The sequence below is a fragment of the Pagrus major genome, chromosome 6, assembly GCF_040436345.1.
Source record: "Pagrus major chromosome 6, Pma_NU_1.0".
In the NCBI taxonomy this organism is placed as follows: Eukaryota; Metazoa; Chordata; class Actinopteri; order Spariformes; family Sparidae; genus Pagrus; species Pagrus major.
The window spans coordinates 27,410,584-27,432,985 of record NC_133220.1 but is presented as its reverse complement, the minus strand read 5'-3'; the positions used below and the strand labels follow the sequence as shown (position 1 = coordinate 27,432,985).

The 22,402-nt window shown below is 41.0% G+C and overlaps 1 protein-coding gene across 1 annotated transcript in view; it reads left to right on the top strand.

The window, feature by feature from the left end:
* Nucleotides 1-22,402, top strand: part of suclg2 (succinate-CoA ligase GDP-forming subunit beta) — a 102,103-nt gene that overhangs the window by 76,766 nt on the left and 2,935 nt on the right. Inside the window, exon 10 of the mRNA XM_073468119.1 lies at nt 14,986-15,106. Coding sequence (XP_073324220.1) covers nt 14,986-15,106 — 121 coding nt within the window. The remainder of the gene's footprint in view (nt 1-14,985; nt 15,107-22,402) is intronic.

Below are 22,402 nucleotides of genomic sequence, written 5' to 3'. Positions count from 1 at the left end.
GAAGAATTACAGCTCTCTGAGGTCATACCAGTCCTGCTAAATTGCCTCTCAAGCTGTACATCCGGTTACAGAAGAAATATTAAGTTCTCTTGGCGTATATAACGTAAGTCATTGCTGTGTAAGAGTTCCTGATTTCACATTGTGAAATCTCACACTTGACCATTATCATATACTTGTTGTAGCTTAATTGTCCGCTGTTGCATTCTGTCACAGCTTGGGAGAGCCTCTAAAGTGCTGTATGTTTACATGTATTATTGCCTTATCTCTCAAAGCCACACTGTTTCAAAGATTAGATAGAGTAATTTATTCAACATAATTGACTTGCTTATTTGCATAGCAGAAAATCCAAACACATGGGATGTGTGATATGTGGTGTCAATAGTGTTATAGAGTGTGAATTGGGGGTGAGGATGGTGTGTGAACGTCTTAAGTAGCATAAAACCAAGGAGGAACTTTTTCTGCAACATACCCAACTGAACTGTTGATCAAGCTATAAACTAAACAGTAAGGTGTATTTTAAGAGCTCTGTTGAACAGCAAATGGCAGGTGTTAGGTGGCAGGTGTGAAGATTGCAGGTATGCCACTTATTGTTAGGGGGAGGGAAGTGAGATCAAGAAGTAAGACTGGAAAACTTCTGTAAACACACGTAGCTCTTGCCTATCAACTTTTCAAAGTGCATTTAGTGTGATAACGAAGATGCCTGTGCTGTGAATATGGAGAGCATCATCTACTTGAATATAATTATGGTGGAATTAGGCTGTACACTCGATTCAACCTGAAACAACGACTTTTAATCAGTATAGTTTTCATCATCATTTCTTTCCATTGGACCTGTTTATTCCAAATGGCTTCGTGCTCACAAAGAATTCTTTATTACCCTTTGAATACTTTTGGTCCTCAGATGGCTGCTGCTTCTGTAGCTTTTAGGGCTTCACCTACTGTATACAGGATCTTGTTCTGTGGTCAGACTCTTCCTACACAAGTGAAATGCTAAGTTGTTTATCCATTAGTGGAATGCACTTGTCTAAAGGTGAGCGGATGGCCTGCACATTTAGACATGCAAATGGTGGGGAGGTGACAAAGAGAAGAGGGCTGGGGCGATGATTTGCCTTGCAAAGCACACCCATCTGCCCTTTCAATGGCTCATTGGCTCCCAAGATCAGGTGCAATCTGAACTGGAATCATTTGGATAATTGACCTTCTGTGTGCATACATTAGAATAAATTAATTTTGATTGGCCGTGCAGCATTAGGAACAAAGCGGGAAATGTTGGCTCTTTTATATTCAGCTGCCGGTTTGTTGTACCCAGTCTCCGAGGTGATTATGTATGCCATTCCCAAACTATTATGCATTTCCTCAGTTTAATAAAATAATTCCTGCTTTTAACAGAGTAGAGCACAAAACAGCATGACATGGAGCCATGCTCAAGTTTTTAGATGAGGCTTCCGTCTGTCTTAGCAAGAAAAGTATGCGCACAGATCTGTGTGGGTGCACTACATGTAAATTCATATGGAGATTTCAGGTGTGTGGGTGGGATTTTTCATACAAATCTATTTATCTGTGCCCATGTAAACATGCTGAAGCAGAGTATTCATGCCTACCTCATGTGGCTTCTTGTCCTCACTGGTTTTTCCCCTATCTCCATAAGTGACCTTGCTATTTCAGTGCCCACACTGTGTGTGTCTACACCAGGCCCGTGCTGCCCTGTAAGTCTCATTGCTGCTTGATGGACAGCCATTAACCCTTGGTGAAGAGGTTGAGGAATATTTATGTCTGCCTGTCAGCAGCGACACGACACCCTCTGGGGATGAATAATATGCCTGCCCTACACTGGCTCCGATTGTTGAGTCCAATTCACAGCAAAGTGGTGTGTGTGTGTGCAGTTTGGTGTGTGCGCCTGCTGATACATTCACAATGTGTGTGTTGGTGTGCGTACAGTAAGTTGTGTGTGGGTTCAGGGGCATTGTGATACCCTGAGGTGAGCAGCAGGAGATGAGTTCTACATCCCTCACTGACATCTGACAAACCTCCCGCTCACCACAGAGGTCGGTGTCTCTCCTCCTCGTTCTGTGTACTGCATGGAATCTTTTGCTAATGCTTTGTATCTGTACTAAACGTTACATTTTGAAAATCTAAAACATTCCTGTCAGATAGGCTTAATGGCTGAACAAATGGGTTAAAAAATAAAACCTTGTATGATTTCAGTTCCTATGTAGAAACTACAATAACTATATTATAGCAATATAGATCATTTTAATTCAATACACATCTTAATGAAAAGGAAATAAAACAATTAAACCTTTTGTCCACAGTAAAGTTCAGATTTGAGAACAGCGCACTTGTTGTGGGCTCGGATCTGAAATTATCAGTCACAGTAGAGTAGATAATCCTTACCAATCCCATCGTTTAACACTGTTATCAAGTTGCAACCCCTGAGATCATTCTTCTGGGATGCCTTCCCTTGAAAATGATCACCATGTGCTCACAGCAAGATGCTTTAGGACCAGCAGCGAGTGCATTTCCCTAAACTTTGATTTGTGGAGGTTGTTGTGCCCCAACAAGAACAACTGCAGTTATTATACATGATTGAAAAATTCTAACATTGATTAAATGATTAAGATGATGTAATTAGATTTTGATTTACAGTTTACTCTCCGAAGAGATTGACCATCACTCAAAAATAAGACGGTAAAAGACAGTGTAGAGAAGATGCAAACGCAATATTGTCTACCAATGATATTAAATGTGATTAGGGCAGGTAGGTGATGGAGTGAAACAGTGGTTGTACATTATCTATAGCCATGTTTATTTCTTCAGAACTACCCCTCAGGCGCTCTGGAAATCTGTCGCTCCCAATGCTCCCAATTGGTTAAAAGGTATTACCTGATGACAAAAAAGAATATGGACACGATCAGCAAGTAGCACATTCAAAGCATGCTCGCTATTAAGAATTTCTTTGTTTACTTATAAGACATGATAAAGACAAACAAACAAGAACACAATAAGGAAGGGTGAGGTACATACATTACACAACAATTGATGGGATAATACCGTAAAGTTAAGTTCCTCAGTATGTCCCAGTGACCAATCTTTGAGAAAAACTACTGCTCTCTCTATGTGTAACAGATCAAGATAGTCTTCCAACCTATGATTTATTGCAAAGCTGGATTGTTTTTGACCTTTCCAGTTCATCCAGATTATTTATTTTGCTGAGAGACCAGTGTGATAAGACAATTCGTAGGGAAGGAGTAAAGGGCATGTTATTTCAGGTCAAACTGGAAACTTGACATCTAAGATTTCATTCATTCACACTTCTGGGCACTTGTACAATAAATGGAACAAAGTCCCGCTGCTCCCACAACAGTGTCAAATTTGCTAAGGATAATTTTCCTCAATATGTAAGAGTCTAACAAAGGTAATATAAGCTCTGCAAAAAATGTTATACTGTATTACCTAATGTCTTACACATTTAGAGGACCTAATCACCAACTTCCATGTATTTTCCCAGTCTGTCCTACAAATTGTACCTTTGATGGTGGTTGTATAAGGTATTGATCGTGTTCTGCGTAGGAGGCAGTGAGTTTTCTCTGAATCATTGCTGATAATTGTAAATTATTATGTTATGGCATTCTCAATACCTGCTTGATTTTAACTATACAGTGGAGACCTAGTGTTTGAAAGGCCTTTCAAATATTTCAATGTGATCTACTGTACCTTGAAGCCAACTGCATGCACACCCTGCCTCCATCTCCATGACAAAGGGAGAGGGAGGGTGTGCCAAAGTATGTTCTTTGAAGCTGACCTTCAGATTCAGCTCTCAGACTTTCAGGCACCACAAGTGTATTAAAATATATAAATACTCTACATATACACACCGTCTTTTAAAATAATACCTATTGTTGTGAGGATTTTTTAATAACTTTGACCGCTCTGTTTGACCCAAGTATTATAATAAAATGCTAGAATTTAAATTGTAAAGCAGCAGTAGAGGCAATATGAACTGTATTACCAAATGCAACATATTCAGTTTGGCCTGGGGCAACAAACACTCCTAAATATAAACTGTGTCAAAATGAAAGCTCCTTTTTTATATGTGAATCATTATAATGTCAATGATGACTGGGTGTCTACACAATATGTTTTAATAAATTTGTTCTTGGTTGCTGGACTTCTTTTGAATTCCTTGTCCTGTCGTGTCTGATTACCTGCTCGACTCTCACTTGAATGTGGCATTTTGTGCTATGGAAGAGATACCAAAAGCTCCAAACAAATGAACTGTCACATCAAAAATCAGAGGGCAGGTGGAAGTAATAAAGTTTGTGAAGGCATACACAAAGGGTGGAGGACGCACAACAAATACACATGTGCATTTGATGACAGTTATGATGGGCAAATCCTGCTTCGCAGACACATTGATGGCAGGTTGAACGGCATGAATCCACTCATGCATCATGCTCATGTACACTGGTGGCGTTGAGGTCTGAGGAACAATTTCTTGGCACGCTTTCATTTGAACACGACAGCATGCCGACATGGGGCATCCATTTATGACCACAGTAATCTTCAAAGACCTGGAGATAATGATCCATGTTGCAAAGCGCAGACTGCCTCAACATTCAAAGTCAAACTCAGTTGACTGTTGGCATTTTTCCAACCGGGAGGAACACCGATGTCGAGCCATGCGTGCAGCGAGCAACACCAATCAGATCTTGTGTTGTGTTCACAGCATGAGTATTCCATATGACAGGATGCAACAATAGAAAGTGTTAATGGTGTGTTGGAGGTTTGCTAGTGCAAACTGCCTGTCGCTCGCAGCTTCTCGACACTCATCTAACTTGATCATTACTGTTTGTTATTTTTATTTGTTTTATTTACTGTAACATTCAGGGTGCTCTCTGCTAGTACTACTACTATAAGTACTGCAATGTAGAGGTGGAATCCACAGATAATTGGTTATGCAGGAGCTACAGTACTTGTACAGTACTGCACTCTTAAACATAGAAATCATTTACAAGAGCAAGTAGAGAATGATTGTTTTGCGTTATAAGGCAACCCCCCCAAAAATTGTTGCATGACTGCAGCAAAGACAAGAAAAACAGATCCATCAACAAACAGCTTCCCCTGCTCTTTCATGCTGCGTTTTCACAGAAAAATCAGAGAAAATATTCAAAAGGGGGGGAAAAAAAATCGAGTTTCGGTGAAATGAAGGAGGAACTGAAGTACTCTCAGCCATGACAAACTGCACTATTTTTTGTGCTTTATGCTGACAGTTTTTGTTTAATTGGTGCTGCTCACACCTGTCAAACATGTTTAAAATAATCCTAATGGGAATGTCTGGCAGTTAATGGATCAGAAGGCAAACGATTACAATCATTAAACACCACATGCTGTATCATTTTATCTCCCAACTGTCAGCACCAACTGGCCCTGACTGGAAAAGACTCAATCCCATTTGGTCCAATCATTCATTACAACCAAATCATAAATGTTAGTGGCCTAAAAATTATAATGTCTTCACCCCCCTAAAATGACATGAAATAAGATATTTGCAAGAGATTTGGTTTAGAAGTGACAAAATCTAAATAATAATGATGATATTTTCTTTTCTTTTTTTCTTAACAAGATTACCAAGTGCTTTAAAGGAAGAAACAAAATAAGATTAACAAAATGACAACAAAAGTATCACTAAAACACTGGATGTTAAAATAAAGTTAAAGATGTGAGGTGGCATGGCTGGAATGATATAAACTTAAGAAGGGATTTAAAAGACGTTAATGATGTTGCTTATTTGATTACATTAGGCAGTGACCCGCAGTCTTAGGTGTCTAACAGCAAAGGCCTGGTGACCTTTGGTCACAAGCCAGGATCTGCGAATAACCAGCAAAGCCACATCCACTGATCTAGGCTCATAGGAAGTTAAAGAATTCTTTGATTTGATCTAAAACAAGTTCATTTTGTGCTTTAAATATTGACAACATAATTTTCAAGTCAATAAGGAACAAAATTGGTAGCTAGTCTACATTGGTTGGCACAAGTGGCTGTTGTTGGTTCCTAAAATTCAGGCAACAGCATTCTGTACAAGTTGGAGTCAATGAAGGGAGCTCTGCCCAATACTGGCTTAAAGTGCATTTCAGTGGTCCAGGCAGGAAAAAATGAATGCCTGGATAACCTTATGGAAATCAATAGGAGACGAGAATGAACTGATCACATCAGATATCACTGCCTATGACCCTGCTGTTCATTCAGACAGATATGGCAAACCTTAAGGTTGTCATAGCCGTCTGCAGGATCCATTCTCTGTCCATGAAGTACTGCCAGATCTCACCTTTCCTCATTTTCCTCACTCACCCCTACCATCTGACAAACCTCTCTTGACTGGAAGGAAAGCCGTTCCTGCCTTGATTGGTCTCTCTTCTTTGACCTGAAAAATGGAGTCAGAAGGGGCAGCAGGTGGAAGGAGGCTGAGTGTTCATACAGTTCTCTTGGCCAGGGAAGATGTGAAAAGACTCGATGATGCCGATAAATGTGAGCGAGAACGAGAGAGTGCAGAATAGGGTACATGTGGTAAAATTATGCTGCATGACATAAGACTCAGGAGTTGTGTGTCTCCGTTGCTGATTTTGGTTTGAATGGGAATCACTTAGATGATCGGCATAATTTGTTTTCTGAAAAGGGAATTGGGATTACTTGCTCACAGCAAGTACAAAATTTTCTGTGGATAAATACAGTATAATTGCATTTGGAGAGAGCTGGGTTATTCATTTAAGTCCTTTTCATAAAATGAAATCAATCCAAAGGCTTGGAAATGTCCGTGGAACAGGTAAACAAGACCTAGCACAAGGTAATGTAGATGGTAGACTAAGCTCAGTGATTACACCTTCATGTCCCCAGATGAAACCTTGTCTCCACCAGGCATTGATCAGGCAGGTATCTGGCTGCCTGTTGCGGTGGGGTTTTTTTACCGTCAAGTGAAACTTAAGATGCCACTGTCTGTCAAGAGGTGTCTCCGCCGGTGACATGACCAATCTTTGACATAACGTTCAGTCTGTCTCTCCGCAGTCCCAAGAAGGGGCTGTCATGCTTCAGCAGGCCGGATAATTATTTCCCTCTTATCCCTCCTTGCCAGGGCCAATCCTAGCCTTCAATAGAAGCCAGGGACCGCACCACTTCCCATCACCTCCCTCCGTCTCTTTTCTTCTCCATCTCTCTTCCTCCATCTGTTTCACTTCGCCTCACTCTCTGACTTCAAGACCCTCTTTTCCCTCACTCTGTCTTTGTGTCATTCTCCCTTTCTTGTCCTGTATCCTCTCTAAGAATAGATTTGCACCGGCAAAATAGCTCCTCAGTCTGACAGAATTGGTGCTCAGAGGAGAAAACATAACATAAGAGACTGCCATATAAACATCTTTATCACATGGCTTACCCTATTCATTTGATGTTCCCTACACATATGACAAAGAACATATGCAATCGTGCTCTTCCTTTCATCCACACATCCTTATCATCCAGCTGTGACATGAAACACAATTACAGTGTGGGCAATATCAAAGAATGAAATAAATTTTAAAAAAATGTGAGCTGTGTATAAAGACTGAAGGCTGTGTTGTGTGTACCCTCATCTTTTGTAAAAACGCAGGATATTGCTTATTTGTGTTGATTACATAGACAAAGCTTTATCTTTAAATGTTTTTGTCATCTATACGCAAACGTTGCAACAATGCTCCACAGGGATAATTTGATACCATGAACGTGTGACAGTGTACCTCTGACTTTACATAAAAAGCATTTAGCTGGTGAAACACAAGTTGAGTAGGCAAGTAGTATTTTCAGCATTTGTTGACAGCAGAGCAGTTTGAGATATGTCAGGCAGTAGTTTTATACAGTTTTTGGGAGAAATGGAACAAGAAGGAGCATGCGACAGGACGCACACCTTCAACTTCTCAGTGAGGTAACTAACTCCTTTTCGCTCATTAGCGTTATCAGGTTCCCTATTTGCATTGGGTTTAAATCTGACATACTGCCCAATAGGTGCTTTTGACAGCAAAATCTCCGCCATCATCTTGTCAGTCAACTGTCGTTACTTTCCTCATATAATAAGTGAAGTGATTCCTGCTACTTTGTGCTGCGACTCTTGCTGCGTTGTTTCCATCAAAAATGTAATCGATGTATCCCCGAACACCGTAGTTCTCATGTCCCTTTTGAGTGTCCCATAGCTTAAAGTAGATGGTTGGTAGCTTAGCTCAATACTTTGTGGTTCGGATGCAACATTACAGGTGGAAGCTTTGACATCAAGTCCAAACAGAACATGTGTGAAAAAATCCTAAAGAACGCGTTGACCATGTAAGGCAGTTCAGTCCTATCTTACTTCAAATGTGGACGGAAACAGAATAATCATTTCTCACCAACAGCAGTCCCACCATTCCAAGATGTTTGATTAGAGCCAACCAGCCTGCCTTGATTCGGAATCCGTGCATGTTAACCTGTGGCCCCAGGGCCGAGCGCAGGGCCCTTGGCAGATCGAAAACAAATAAACAACGCCTGCCAGAGCAGGCGGTGACAGTACAGGCTGTCTCCAGTAGATAAGACAGAACAATAGCCCTTAATAGGCCACAGAGAGACACACACCCATCTCCAGCCCTGCCTTTTTCTACTCCTATCTGCTCGCTGGTAACAAAGGAAACAAGATGCTTTCCCTTTTCTTTCTTTCCTGCAGAGAGATTAGCAGCGCTTAACAGGGGTATGGGCATGAAAATGTGTATTTGAGTGATAATTCAGCAATGCACACAAAACTTGTGACAAGGAGCCTCACTGAATGAGAAGGAACACAATGCTTTTATTCCCCCCTGGGTTGAAACTTGGAGGAGAAAAGTACATCATGTTTGTTTGCTATTTATCAGCCTGTGGAGGGAATATGAAGACTTTCTGAAAAACGCAATGTTACTTTCCAGTGTTGTTTTCGCAGTTCAGTCCGTACAAATGACCACTGATGAAAAATCTGACAGTTTTACAGTCCAAACTGCCTGCGTCTGTAACAAGAACGCACATTTTTTTCAAACATGCATCCAAGACACATGAAAACATACAGACCAGAAGTATAATACATGACCATGTGAGCATGTCAAATTGTGACTTCTTTTTCTTGTGGCTTGCCCTAAATGCACTTAGTAAGGTGTATAATAGCAGGCAGAAAAGCCTGTTTCCCCTGTAAAAGCCTTTTTTTCCCCTTTTTTTTTACTTTGACGCAAAGAAAACCTTGGCAGGCTATCGGAATGCCAGCAGCAATGATCCCATTTTGTACAATCTGAATCGTTTCTCCGGCATCCAGGTAGAAGGCATCGGCTCATGCCTTAACACCGCCTGAAAGAACACACAAAGATCCTCTATAAAAAGAGCGAGCTGGCACATTACACCTGATGCCTTTATGCTGAGCTCTGATGAAAGAAATCCACCCCGCTGCCAAGTTAGCTCACCTGAAATGGATGCCTTTAAGGAAAGAGGCTGTACTTGCTTCTGTGACACGAGGTAAAATGCTACACAGTGTGATGTTGGAGAATTTAGACGGATTGGAGTGTGCAATGCTATTTCATACCTTAAGGCTGGATTTCTCAGACGCTGTGAGCGGAATGGAGCAGAACAGGGTTAGACTTTTGATTGGAGAGGGCATCAAACCAAGAAGACTGACCCTGAATTTGGCTGCCATTCTTTTTCTTCGCTTCATTATTGTTGTATTTTAACTCCTATACTGACCAGTGCCTTGCTAAAAAGAAGCGATATATCTTAAATCTAATGTGCACAGTGCAATCTAGCACAAAAGGGGCCGAAATGTCTGATCAAAGTACATACTGCGTTTTAGAACTGAATGAGCTGTCCCAGGAGAGGATCTGATTAGAGAGATGAATAAGATGCTCACATTTTAAATGTTTCTGCTCCTTTAACTCCAATGTCTCTCCGTATTCTCAATTTAAAGCTGCGTTCCCTCCGGGCACGCAGTATCACATTATCACTCTCCAGATTACAGTAGGGTGGTTTGTGTGTGTGGGTGTTGAAGCTCTGGATTTGTGATCTTTAGTTGAAATCAGCAGAAGTGGAAGAACTTCTACATCAAATGTCTGCTTATTTTTGGTCATAGGTCAGAACAGGGGAACGTAGTGTTCTTTAGGCTGTACATCTGCTTGTAAACCAAAACCAGAGAGATTATAGGAAAAGTCCTGAAAAGTGCAACTCAATCCTTGCTGCATCCATATTTTTATAAACCGCATTTACTTCTGTGCCAAGCTACATAAATCATGTCTTATGTATCATTAATATACATGGGTGTCAATAGTAGATGCATGAATGGAAGAAATATGGTTCTTCCCAATAGAGACAGAGTTGAAAAATGGGCTGCAGATAGTGTGAGAATAGAGCCTTCTCTCGTGAGGCTGCAAAAAGGCATCTGAATCTCTGCTGCCCCCCAGTGGGGGCCAGATCATGCTGTGTGTGTGTGTGTGTGTGTGTGTGTGTGTGTGTGTGTGTGTGTGTGTGTGTGTGTGTGCGCGAGCGTGTGTATGCGAGTGTGAGACACTGAGTCAAACGCTCTGATACAATGTATAAAGTCTTACCCACCCAGAACCCTGTGTTATATAGTCACCATTATGTAAAGACATTGATATCATTGGGTGGAGTCCTGTATTGCTGTGCCTCAGCATCTACTATCCAAGATGAGCACGAGACTAACGTCACTGCCACATTAAATACATTTCAGTGGTAATGCACTGCACTTTGTATGCAGCTATTATCACCCTTAACATCCAGTCATTCAAGTATATTTGCTTCATAGGATCTTTGTTCCTGCATGTATACTGCAAGTCGAGGTAATTTGAATCTAAAGTGGACACCTCTTACAGGTATATTGGGTCAAATTGATCACTATGAGCGCAGGATTATTATAACCATTTTTTTTGCAGTTTACAGTCTACAATCTAATTGGCATTTGTAGAGATGCATGGATTGTGAAATTGATGATCCCCCTGAATGGGTTTTTTTGTTGTTGTTGCTCATTTGGTCCCTAATTCAACCTCCACAGTCCACTATAAAATAGTTAGTTTTGTTTTTGATTTTCTGTGAAGTAGCATAAAGGGATTCAAACTCAGTTTATTTTTGCAACTCCAGTGTTGTAAAATGATAAATAAATAAAACTTGAACCTTGATTTTGTTGTTAATTATTCCCCCTTTTGTGGCAGAGAAACAAAGTCTTTATTATAAAAAAAATAATGGAACCGTCACGAAAAGTCATCTGGGCCCTTAATTAGAGTATCTTTGAAATAGCACAAATTTGTTCATACAAATTTATGAACAAATCTTTTACATAACCTTCTCTCACACGCTTTTTTGAATTTTGTTTTTGTACAAACTGCTTCAAAAGCCTTTTATAGCTCACTGGATAACTACCTACCTAATACAAATATTTTTTTGGTACTTGCATAGCCTTACAAACTGATAGCAGGGGTGTCACACGCCAGCAACTCATGAAAGTGCCAGTGCAAAATTGATGTAACACAACAGAGAAACATCGGCCACTGCCATTCCTATTTGCAGATAGGCTGATAGCTGTCAACAACACAAACATTGGCCGATATATCGGTGCGTCCCCAGACATCTGAACTGTAAATATGTTTGCTATTTAACTGAATTTTATTGGCTGTTTCAAAACTCAATACAGCTTTTACCTCACCAAGGGTGCGATGAAGGGAGCATTAGGTGACTGGGCATTATCAACCTACTTGAATAGGGTGGCTTCAACCACAGGTGCTTTACCTGAGCACATCTTTTGCTGTCTCCCTCACAAGCAGACATAATTGTTTCTCATTGTTTAATGGACTACACAAGGTAGCCTTAGGAAGACCATGTGTCGCTGCTGCATGTCGTTGGCTTGTTTTAGTTTGTCATAAGCTTTGAAGAGAGTATATGTTGTGGAAGCAGACTATTTGATGACTATAAACTAATTATCTAAACAGGAAAATATTACTGTGATTCTGTCCCAAACTTTTTGATCCATATAAGATGTTGATTACTGTAACTGTGGTTACTGTAAGCAGTTTCCACTGTATTTAGGCTTAAAGATGTACTGTACTTACAGACTCAAGCCTCGGGATTTATAATATTCAAGCTCCAGATGTGCATCTGTCCTTCATTCATTTTAAAGTGGCTGTGTACAAATTCATAGTGGCTTTGTCAATGTTGACCTCGAGCCACTGCTGTAGGCCACATCTGCACAAGCCAGTGGGGAAACACACATTCACACATGTGCCCTAAGGCAGCAGAGAACACACACACACACACACACACACACACATACACTCTGTGAACTGCGAATCGTGCCTAACAGGCTGTCAGAGGAACCGTTCGATATACGGCTGAGGTTTGAGAACCAACAAGCCGGTATCATTTCACACCTCTTTCTGTTGCTGCTAAACTCTCATCCAGTTCTTTCACCGTCTGCCACTCTTCACACATTTACATTCAGGCCCGTCCTTCAATAGGATGTTACTGATATGTTGGTTTTCTATAAAAAGCAAATTAATGTAGCTTTATCTGTAGTAGAACTCTACAAGTGTGTGTGTCTGTACTGTAAGTGAATCCGGCTGTGCACCTGGAAGATGTGATGACACGCATTCATGCCTGCTGAGTTTTCCAGTCAACACCTGCACGTACACATCAGTGTGTGGTGAATGTGTATTGGAAGCAGGTTCCCATTAGTCGTGTTGCACCAGTCCAAGAAACAGAAATTAACACCATGGAATCATTTAAGCTTGACTTGTGCTCTTTAATATGATAGCCACTTTACATTAAATTAACACACATGGAGATGAGTGTGCTTATCACAAGGAGTGATACTCATCCTGCAAGAGAAGTTGTATAACATCTTCATTGGCGCTTTCGAAAGCTTTCTTAAGACTAAGAGAATAACCCCGTTGATGTCGGATTTTTTTACAGAAGGCCTGTGTTCCGATCTTTGGACGTGGAATATGAAAATGGTAGGAAGTTACGAGGTAGGATCAATGTTTTTGATCCCAGGAGTAAGAGAACTATTTACAGGACAAGTTTTTATAAAGTTGAATGAATAAACTTCAGTCAGCTGCCCCCACTGAGGGTTTTCCTTAATCACAAGTATGGATATTGACACTAATACAAAATACACATGACATGACATGAGGTAGACACTGTCAATCAACTCTGCATGTGAGCATCAAGCATCAATGATGTAAATGTCCACCTGTCCCCGTCCCTGGGGTCATGTGCTCTGTTGGAACATGGTACGCAATATGAACTCGCTGACGAAATTACTCTTACCTCGTTTAAATGAACTACAACAAAGTCTCATGAAATGGATAAAACCTGCTGTACATATGTAATCAAGAGGTCATGATTCATTTTGTTTCTCTTTGTTTTAAAGGTAAACATCTGAGTCATGTTCATTTGCAGTTGGAGGTTAATGCTCGCTTGCCTTTTCCTTTGTTTTTTTGCATTCCTGGTCACATCCCTGTGTGATGTACTTAATCAGTTTGAAACAGTACACCGTGTTGACCTAACAGCTTGCTCAATTTCTTTGCATGGCGTCGGAGTCTTTATGCTACTGCCTACGTTTGTGTTTGTTTTGGAGCTCTCTCCTGGTCTTGTGTCATTTTCTGCTGTTTATAAGGAGATGCTCATTTGGATAGCACGGAGAGGACAATGCCATGGCTGTCGCTCTGATAGCTATCCAAGTCCTTGATCTTCTCTCCCTATAAACATCATTACCACACACTGAAAACATAAAAACATACACATTCACAACAGGCACACACACACACACGCACTCACACACCCACAAGCTGCTCATCCAAATCGGCGCTAACAGATTAGCAGTGATTATAAACAAACATGGAGGATTAATCCTGTGTGCTCTCAGTCTACTTTTCCACTGAGCTAGCCAGGGTAATTACCAAGTGCTAGATTGTTAGTGTAATCGCACTCTCACACACACGCACACTCACACACACACACACACACACACACACACTAGTCTTGCTTCACTACTTAGTGGTATCAGTTTCGTGCTCATTCTGTGAGATAGCTGGAGATATATTTTACAAAGAAACTGCAAGACAGCTGAAGTGAACATAGTACAGACAGCAGGATTGTTTGGCACAACTTAGTGTGTTTAAACTTGCATGTTTGTTCTTAAAAGCCTCGAGGAAAACATGGAATTGTCAAAGCGAAGGTCGTCTTAAAATTTGGGAGTGATACCAGTAGAATTTTATTTACGAGGTCAGGATGGGATGGGAACTGACTATTGGATCTGCTGACCGCTGTCTGTGTGGGTGAACTTGATACTATTTTATTTTTATACTAGCCGTGTTTTTTTTACCACACATGGTATGTAAATCAGTTTTAAAGGCTAAAAATGATCCATTGCTCTGTCACATTTGTTGGAAAAGCAGCCAGGTATGTAGCTTATGTTGTTTGTCCTGACACCGCTTCCCACTGAAGTATTCTCATTATTGCCTCCAGTTTTGCCTCTTTCACATGCTGCTGCTGCCCTCCAAACGATATATAGCTTTATATTGTATAGCCTCGGGGTGCATTGCCTGTGGGTGCACGACCTATTGCACACAAAGTTGGGAGTGAGGCTGCTCTACTAAATGTTGTATGTCTAAGTGGATTTCAACCTCGAAAGAATTAGGTTTACACTGAAGTGGTGAAGTGGGTTACCAGCTGTACTGGACCCTGTGAGAACACTTTGTACTTCGGTTTTGGCAAAATTTGTTCGCCTCACAATAAATATTGGACAGTACAAATGTGCATCTTTCACACTTTCCACGTGGATTTCAGTGCTCATTGCTAATACAGTGCTCTTACTTTCAGTGCTACTGCCCCGCTGTGACCCACAGATGGATGATTTTTGTTCACAGGTGTGTCCCCCGCTGCTGGATTCAATCATTTATTCATTGTCTTCCTTCACAGGTTGAAGCCATCCTGGTCAACATCTTTGGCGGGATCGTCAACTGTGCCATCATCGCCAACGGCATCACCAAGGCCTGTCGAGAGCTGGAGCTGAAGGTGCCGCTGGTGGTCAGGCTGGAAGGTGAGAATGTGCACACATGCTTGTACAAGCTGGTCCCCACTGACACTCACACAATACAAAATTTGTGTCGCCCCCTCAGAAGCATGGACCATTGATCTTCATCTGGCCTGGGTTGAAAGCACTTGACCTTAATGAGGATTTCATGATGCTGTTTATGACACTGGCCTCAAAGCTACAATATGAAACCAAATTCACACCTCCAGCACTTGTCACTCGAGCTTTTTGCCTCGACATGATGTACATCTTTAGTCTGATGAAGAGCATCTCTAACATCAGCATTCGTGTCATGTAAACAGCAAATCAAGCTTAAATTTGAAATGGGTCTTTTCTATACTACAGTTCTTGTTATCACTGCGACAGCTAGCCACATAGCCATAACACATGTGACAAGTAGCATCAACTTCCATGAAATAAAGCTAGTAAACCTGGGATAATAATCACTTCAAATATAGTTAGTTGTATCTAACTTTAAATGTATTTATTTACTATTTTCTAATGACAACTGTATATATAACAGCTTTGATGGAGTGCAGCAGGATTTAGAGCCCATTGTTTTAAACTTTGGACCCATTGTATTATTGCTGCTGTTCTCTCTGGAGCCTATCCGTCTTCATTGCGGCCCAGTGTCCCAGTAAGAGCAGCAGTGCATTTCTCATACGTGTCACATTTTGCCGCACCCGTCATTAGCGCCAGCCAGAATAACAGCAGAGACGGCACTGATTGGCTCACCTTTCACCTGTATATGCTAATGGAACCTATTCAGTTGTGTGTGCGTGTGTGTGTGTGGGATGGCAGCGGTGACTCCCGGAGGCGCGGGGCCAGTTGGTGGTTAGCTTAATTGTCAAGATCCTGCTGAGTGGTGTGTCCAGAGCAGTGAGGTTGTGTGTGTGCGTGTGTGCGTGCGTGCGTGCGTGCGTGGTGTGGTGTGTGTGTGTGTGTGCGTGCGTCCTCACACACTCTGCTAATGTGGTTTGTAGGTCAGGGTGTGGAAGCGGTTTCTAGAACCCAACAGTTGTTATATTATAACCTAAAGGTTTTTACTCGCAATCAAATGAGGCCTGTAAACACAAACACACACACATACACATACACACACACACACACACAGATAGATAGATGTAGCAAACATCAGACAGATCAGAATAATGAACACCATCCCTAAAGAATCTGTGACATTGTTTTCACTATTTCCTCACTAAACACAAGCAGATTTTGTGCAGGTGTGTAATATTAGTGCCTCCTTTTGGCTTTGCACCTGGACCAAAACAAGGAAAGATGTGTGGCTTACACCCAAATCCCAGCAATTACAATTACACATGTAGTTAAACACTGGTGCCAGTCGGAAAAGCTCAAGGTGCAAAATATGCAACTGTTTTTAGTGTTACACAGTGAACTGACACTAGAAAGGTATCACAATACCCTGCCATTTAAAACAGTACTTTACCACAATATCTTTCATATGCACGTCTCATATTAGACGTAGCTGCAAGTATGAGTCCTCTTGCCATCTGTCCACCGCTTGTTGACAGTCAGACACATGGAGCAAAATATGGCATTACTTCACTAACACAAACACAGTAAAGGTTAGCTCACGGACATCACAAAGCCTGTCTGTAAAAGATGGTTGAAACCCACGCAGACCGAGGGAGCCAACACATCCAAACTGGCTAAGCATCTTGCTGACAGATATGTCAACCTGCCACTGACAACTAAGGGCAATAATGTTTAATTGCTTTAGCTTTAGCCTAACGTATGAATGGCATTGATTTCTATATGTTAACACAAGGCTCCCACTGAAGAAGTAAACTTACTATGACTTAGAAGCTGCTAAATCAGACTTTCACAAGTATGCAGTTCAACAACACCAGTTATAAACTAGAATGGCACTCAGTAGGGTGCAAACCTCCGCCAAGGCCCAGCAGTCCCCTTTTGTACTCGCAGCCATCCAAGTTTCATGGACATCCGTTGAGTAGTTTGGTGTAATCCTGATGACAAAACTGACAAAAGGAAGAGGAGGTAGCTATCAATTTATTGTCAAATAGTACTGGTAATGGTAATCATAGTCAATGGTATTTACATTTTCTGTATTTTTTCGAATTAATAAATAAGTATCATGATCTATTATGTAATACGGTATATTGTTCCATTACTTTTCTCAATGTTTTAGGTTTTTGCCGTAGTATCATTTCAGTGTCATATTGAGATATTTAGTATCATATCAACGTCATAATTTTGTGTGTAATTTCTATCAACTGTCTGTCCTCATGTTGCCAACTGATTGGCTGAAGAGTTTCTCCATAACTGCTGAACTGCCACAGAAGCGACCGGATTGGCAGTGAAAAACAGACCCTCAATTAGTCCCTGCACATTTCTCATACTAGGCCATGTAATTCAACCTGACTCACAAACCGAGCTGAGTCCAGAAGGTCACTGCTGGTGGTTGGTCCAACCACGTTTTGCTGGCCGGGGCCTAATCCAAGCTTTAGCTGTGGGTCATTACGTCCTGGGCTGCAGCCTTGTGGAGAAGATTGGTTCAGAATCAATCAGCTCAGCTTGCTAGGCTGACCGCAGGGCAGTGAGAACGGCCCAGCGCTCTTCAGCAGGATCAGAATGGATTAACTGGCACACTTTTAATTGGGAAGGCTCTTTTTAAAGGCCTGGGTTGATTTCATTGGTGGAGAGTTTAATATTCCCATATGTGGAGGAGAAGGACCATGTGGTCTAGATGCTGATAGTGGAATTAGTTGATTAGGGTTGCATGAAGTGTTTATTGTGGGCTGATTGAGAGTCTAACTAAATCTCAGCCAGTCTGTGGGATACAGATTCAGCACTTGTGCTCATACACTGAAAATTAAAGCTACAGATTCAGCACAAGAACGCACATGGAGAAACACTAATATTTAAGGTACTGATAGGAAGAGATACCTGAGGAAGTACTGTACTGCCCCCTTTGGCCACAGTGTGAACAAAGACATATTGCTCTGTGAGGATGCTGTCTACCACTATGGAAAAAATTCCCCTTAAATAGCCCTCAGAGTCCTGGAATAAAGGTGACTGCATTCGCTTAACTCTGTTCCCCGGCCTATTGATTTACAGAGCCATTCCCCAACTGTCTGTCAAACAGTGGAGGCTGTTTTCTCCTCAAAAGGAGATCTGGCCATTTTTCTCCCATTTAATTAAAAAGAGATGCGAGGTCCTATAGTGCACTTGAGATGGCCTTTTCAGTCCTGACAGCATCATTATAGCTTAAATAACCGTCTGCTGCAGCTACACACATAAACAGATATACATAAATATGCACATTCAGGCTTGTTTTGACTCTGATCTGACCTTTTTTATTTAGCCTTTTAAATCTACATTAAGAAATGCTTAGATGTAAATATTAAACAATAACCCATATTTCATTATTTTCTTGTCTTTGTCTCTAAAAAGCACCAGACAAGAATTGAATAGTTTATGACTGCTGCACAAAAACTGAAAACAGTGATTTTATTTGTTAATACAATAAGGCTCTTTATCAGCCTGTCAGAGATGCTCTGTGGATCTGGTATACTTGGCTACAGAGAGTGTTTCTCTCAAACAAGAGTCTAGACAACACACGAGACATGAGAACTTTGATTAATGACTGGCGAGCACATCAAAGGAAAGGAGTCTGCACTGTTCAGGAGTATCTCGCTCGGCGTCCAAATGAGAAGCATTTGATGTTTGACACGCAGGATAAGGAGGGAGGAGCAGGGCTCATCCATTTCTGGCTGCGAAGGGAAAACTTGCACTGTTGCCACTGATTATTATGAGGATTAACAGTCAAAGTCAGAACAAATATGATGACATCCAGTGATGAAAGAAAAATGTTTTTACACCAGTAATCCAAGGTAACTGGGCGTAGCAAGACACCAAGACGCTTGTATTTTCTGTTGTGCTTGCAGTGACAAAAATTCGAAAGATACCGTTTAGTATCTCTGTTCTTTAAAGCAACGTTATGCAACTTTTTTACCTTCTAATATCTGCATCAAAATCATGTTGATGGTACAGTGTTTTGTAACAGGGTGACTGGTGTCTCTGTCTCAGCCACTCCGCCAGCACTTGTTTCTGCACTATGTAACTTCAGTGAGAGGGTAGGATCACAGCGTTACATACATGTTTACTTTACGTCTGACGCATTGTTACAGACCTGGGATTTATGTTTACAACAGTGATGTTACACTCAGAAACTGTGGGGGGCCCCAAATTGCACAAAATGCTCATTTCTACTTAATGTTGCTTTACTATTCAGTGATATTATTAACTGTTTGGGCTTTTTTTTTTTTTTCAACTGCACATAGTTTATCAGTCCAGAATATCTGCCAAAAGATTCTCAGCAAACATTTCAGATGCATGTGATTCTCCTCCATCTGTTTCAGATTAGCTTTACTTAGTCACTGTTCAACAAAATAAGAAAAAAATGTTTTATTCAAATTATTTATAATTATGCACATTTAATTGGCCAAAAACGAAACAGAAATTAGAAAGTCTACAATACTGAGTTCTTTAAAAGGGTTCATTTACTTTTTGGTAAAACTTTAAAGGGTGCACTATGTAGTTTTGGGGTATATAAATAAATAAACAAGCTGAATAAACAAACTGACCTTAAATGACAACACAATTCAATTCTGTTTTACTTTGTTTGTATGAGGCGGACCCTGCCATCTTTCTAGCTTCAAACAGTGTTCTGGGACCTTATTTTCCTCTGAGAACAGCTTATTTATTCAGTTGTGGGAAAAAAATGTTGTTCTTAGTTCTTATAATTACCTCACTAATATTGTAAATATTAATATTCTGAGTTGAATGTCTTCTCTCTAAAACTCCATAGTGCCCCTTTTTTAAATTATGTTTATTGAACTTTTTCCGAACACCGGCCAGAGTCTCCAAAAGTGACGAGATAAAAAGCCTTTTCAATGAAGACTTTGTGACACTTCGGAGTGGGAAAAGCAGAGGTGTAAATAATAAGATTAATAATGGCTTAGTTATTGTTCATGCTGGCTCACTGTCACACTGTCGTGGCTTACGAGGACTCTTGGATAGAACTGAGCCATCGTTAATGTTATTAGTAACACCTGCTTCTGCCACTGTGACAAGTCAGAATGTCTGCTGTGAATCAGGCCCATGGTAAATACTAAAAGTTAGAAGAACAGAAGAGTCATAGAGTCAGCAAACTGACTCAGTAATGTTGATTAAAGAACAATATTTAACTAAAAGTTTGCTAACATTAGCCACAATTAGTCATACCACACCAGGTAAGGCTGTAGCAATAACTCCTTATTATGTATGACATCAGCTATTCATTTGGATAATATAGATGCTGTTATTTCTTCTAAGACAAGCTACATAGTCTACCATCAGAACAATGGAGTTTCTCTCTACATCTGAGTCTCCTCCTCACATCAGATCTTAGCTTCAGGAAACTCAGCTTGTTAGGACAGAATTAGTCACAAATGTAGGAACGGCAGCATCAACAGAACTCCTCCGGCGGAAGTGTTTGGCACCACCCCAGGCCTTATTATCTCAGTGAAATATGGTGGCCTGTAATTGACTCACACATTAAAGTGACATTTTCACAATAATCACCAAGTAAGCCCGCTAATTAGAGCGGAGATCCAAACAGAAATGTGTTGTGAAGTGGCAATATATCACATGGAGTAATACTTAACGCTGCCTGGTCTTCTGTTGTCTTGGCTTGAACAGACTCGCGGCTGAGCGGTGTTGTGAGGCTGATCAGCTGATTGGAGCAGGCCTCAGAGTTGTGGGAGAAAGTGGTGGCCCTGTGGATTGGGATTGAATTTAAATTGAGGTTTGAAAGCCAGAAATCCCATTTGCCAATAGTCATTGCTACTGATGAATAAGCCCATAAAACCCTAAATATATATTGCGATCATTTCCTTCCTATGGGACATTAAAAATCTTTCCTTTTGTTCCGTTTTAATGTCGTTCTTCAGAGTTAATCACATGGAATTTCTTGTTAAAATCTTTCAAAATTAGAGTCCGTCTCGGTGTGTTTGCCTCATGTGTGCGTGCATTGTGCCTCTACTGAATGTCTCTTGGTCCAGGCTCTGAGTAGGTCTCTGGCAGCACCTAGTGGCTGCAGGTGAACACATTCATATACTTGGCATACTCTACACACATACATTCGTCACACACACACTTTTAGTGGTGCTGTATCCAGCTGGGCTCTGTCCTTGCCTCTGCTGCTGTGAGCTATCAGTGCTCCCTACTGCTCACAGTGGAACTGCAGTCACCTCACACACACACACACACACACACACACACACACACACACACACACACACACACACACACACACACACACACATATATTCAGACATACATGAACTGCATGCCTCTTATTTCTCACACCCACAGATGTGTGATTCCCCCCTCACACGTAACATGGATAAGACAGATATGGTCTGAACAATGCGGACACACTATTGCCTCCCATGAATATTTATGGTGTGAAAAAACAAGCAAAAACACATGCGTTGTTTCCGTGCTATATACACTTTCCATAAGCATATTTGTCTTTTCAGTGTGTCTCCTGCATTATGTATTTGCTGTGGGCACATATGGCAGCTTCTCCCACAGTTTTATCTCCTTTTGTTTCAAGTTTGTTGTGCAGCAACTTTGTTTTAATCATCTGACAGATAAGCCTGTCAGTATGATAATATGGATCCGTCAATCCCAATGAAGTTAACACAGGTCAGCCTATTGAATGTAAAGCATACAGCACTGCCCCCCCCTCCTCTCTATGAGCGACAGCATCGCCGGTTGAGACTTTACAGAGAGAGAAAAATCTATGCTATTTGATCACAAGATGACACGGGACACCCGATCCCCCCTGTTTACGTGCCAGAGCAAGGCCTCTTCCTGCTCTTATTCTAATTAATTACATTGTGGAATTGATTGTTTGGAGTGCGAGCCTGCAGAAATGTGTTTGGAATGACTTATTATCTGGCTGGACTAAAGAGATGAAATATTAGGCGTTAAGTGGCGCTGGTAATAGAATTCCTCATGAAAGGTCTATTGATCAGGGTGGCCGGGCCTTCAGAGAATTCACATATCATGCGGTCTTAATTACACGCCAAGCAAGAGAGCTAAGGTCAACCTGTAAGTGTCTGAGCATGCACACACACACACACACACACACACACGCAGCTCCACTTATTTAACAGTACACTGGTACACTCATACAGTAAATACTGTACATGAGTGTTTAGCTGGAACAAATGATTGTTTTCATTTTTTATTTTTTTATTTTTTGCT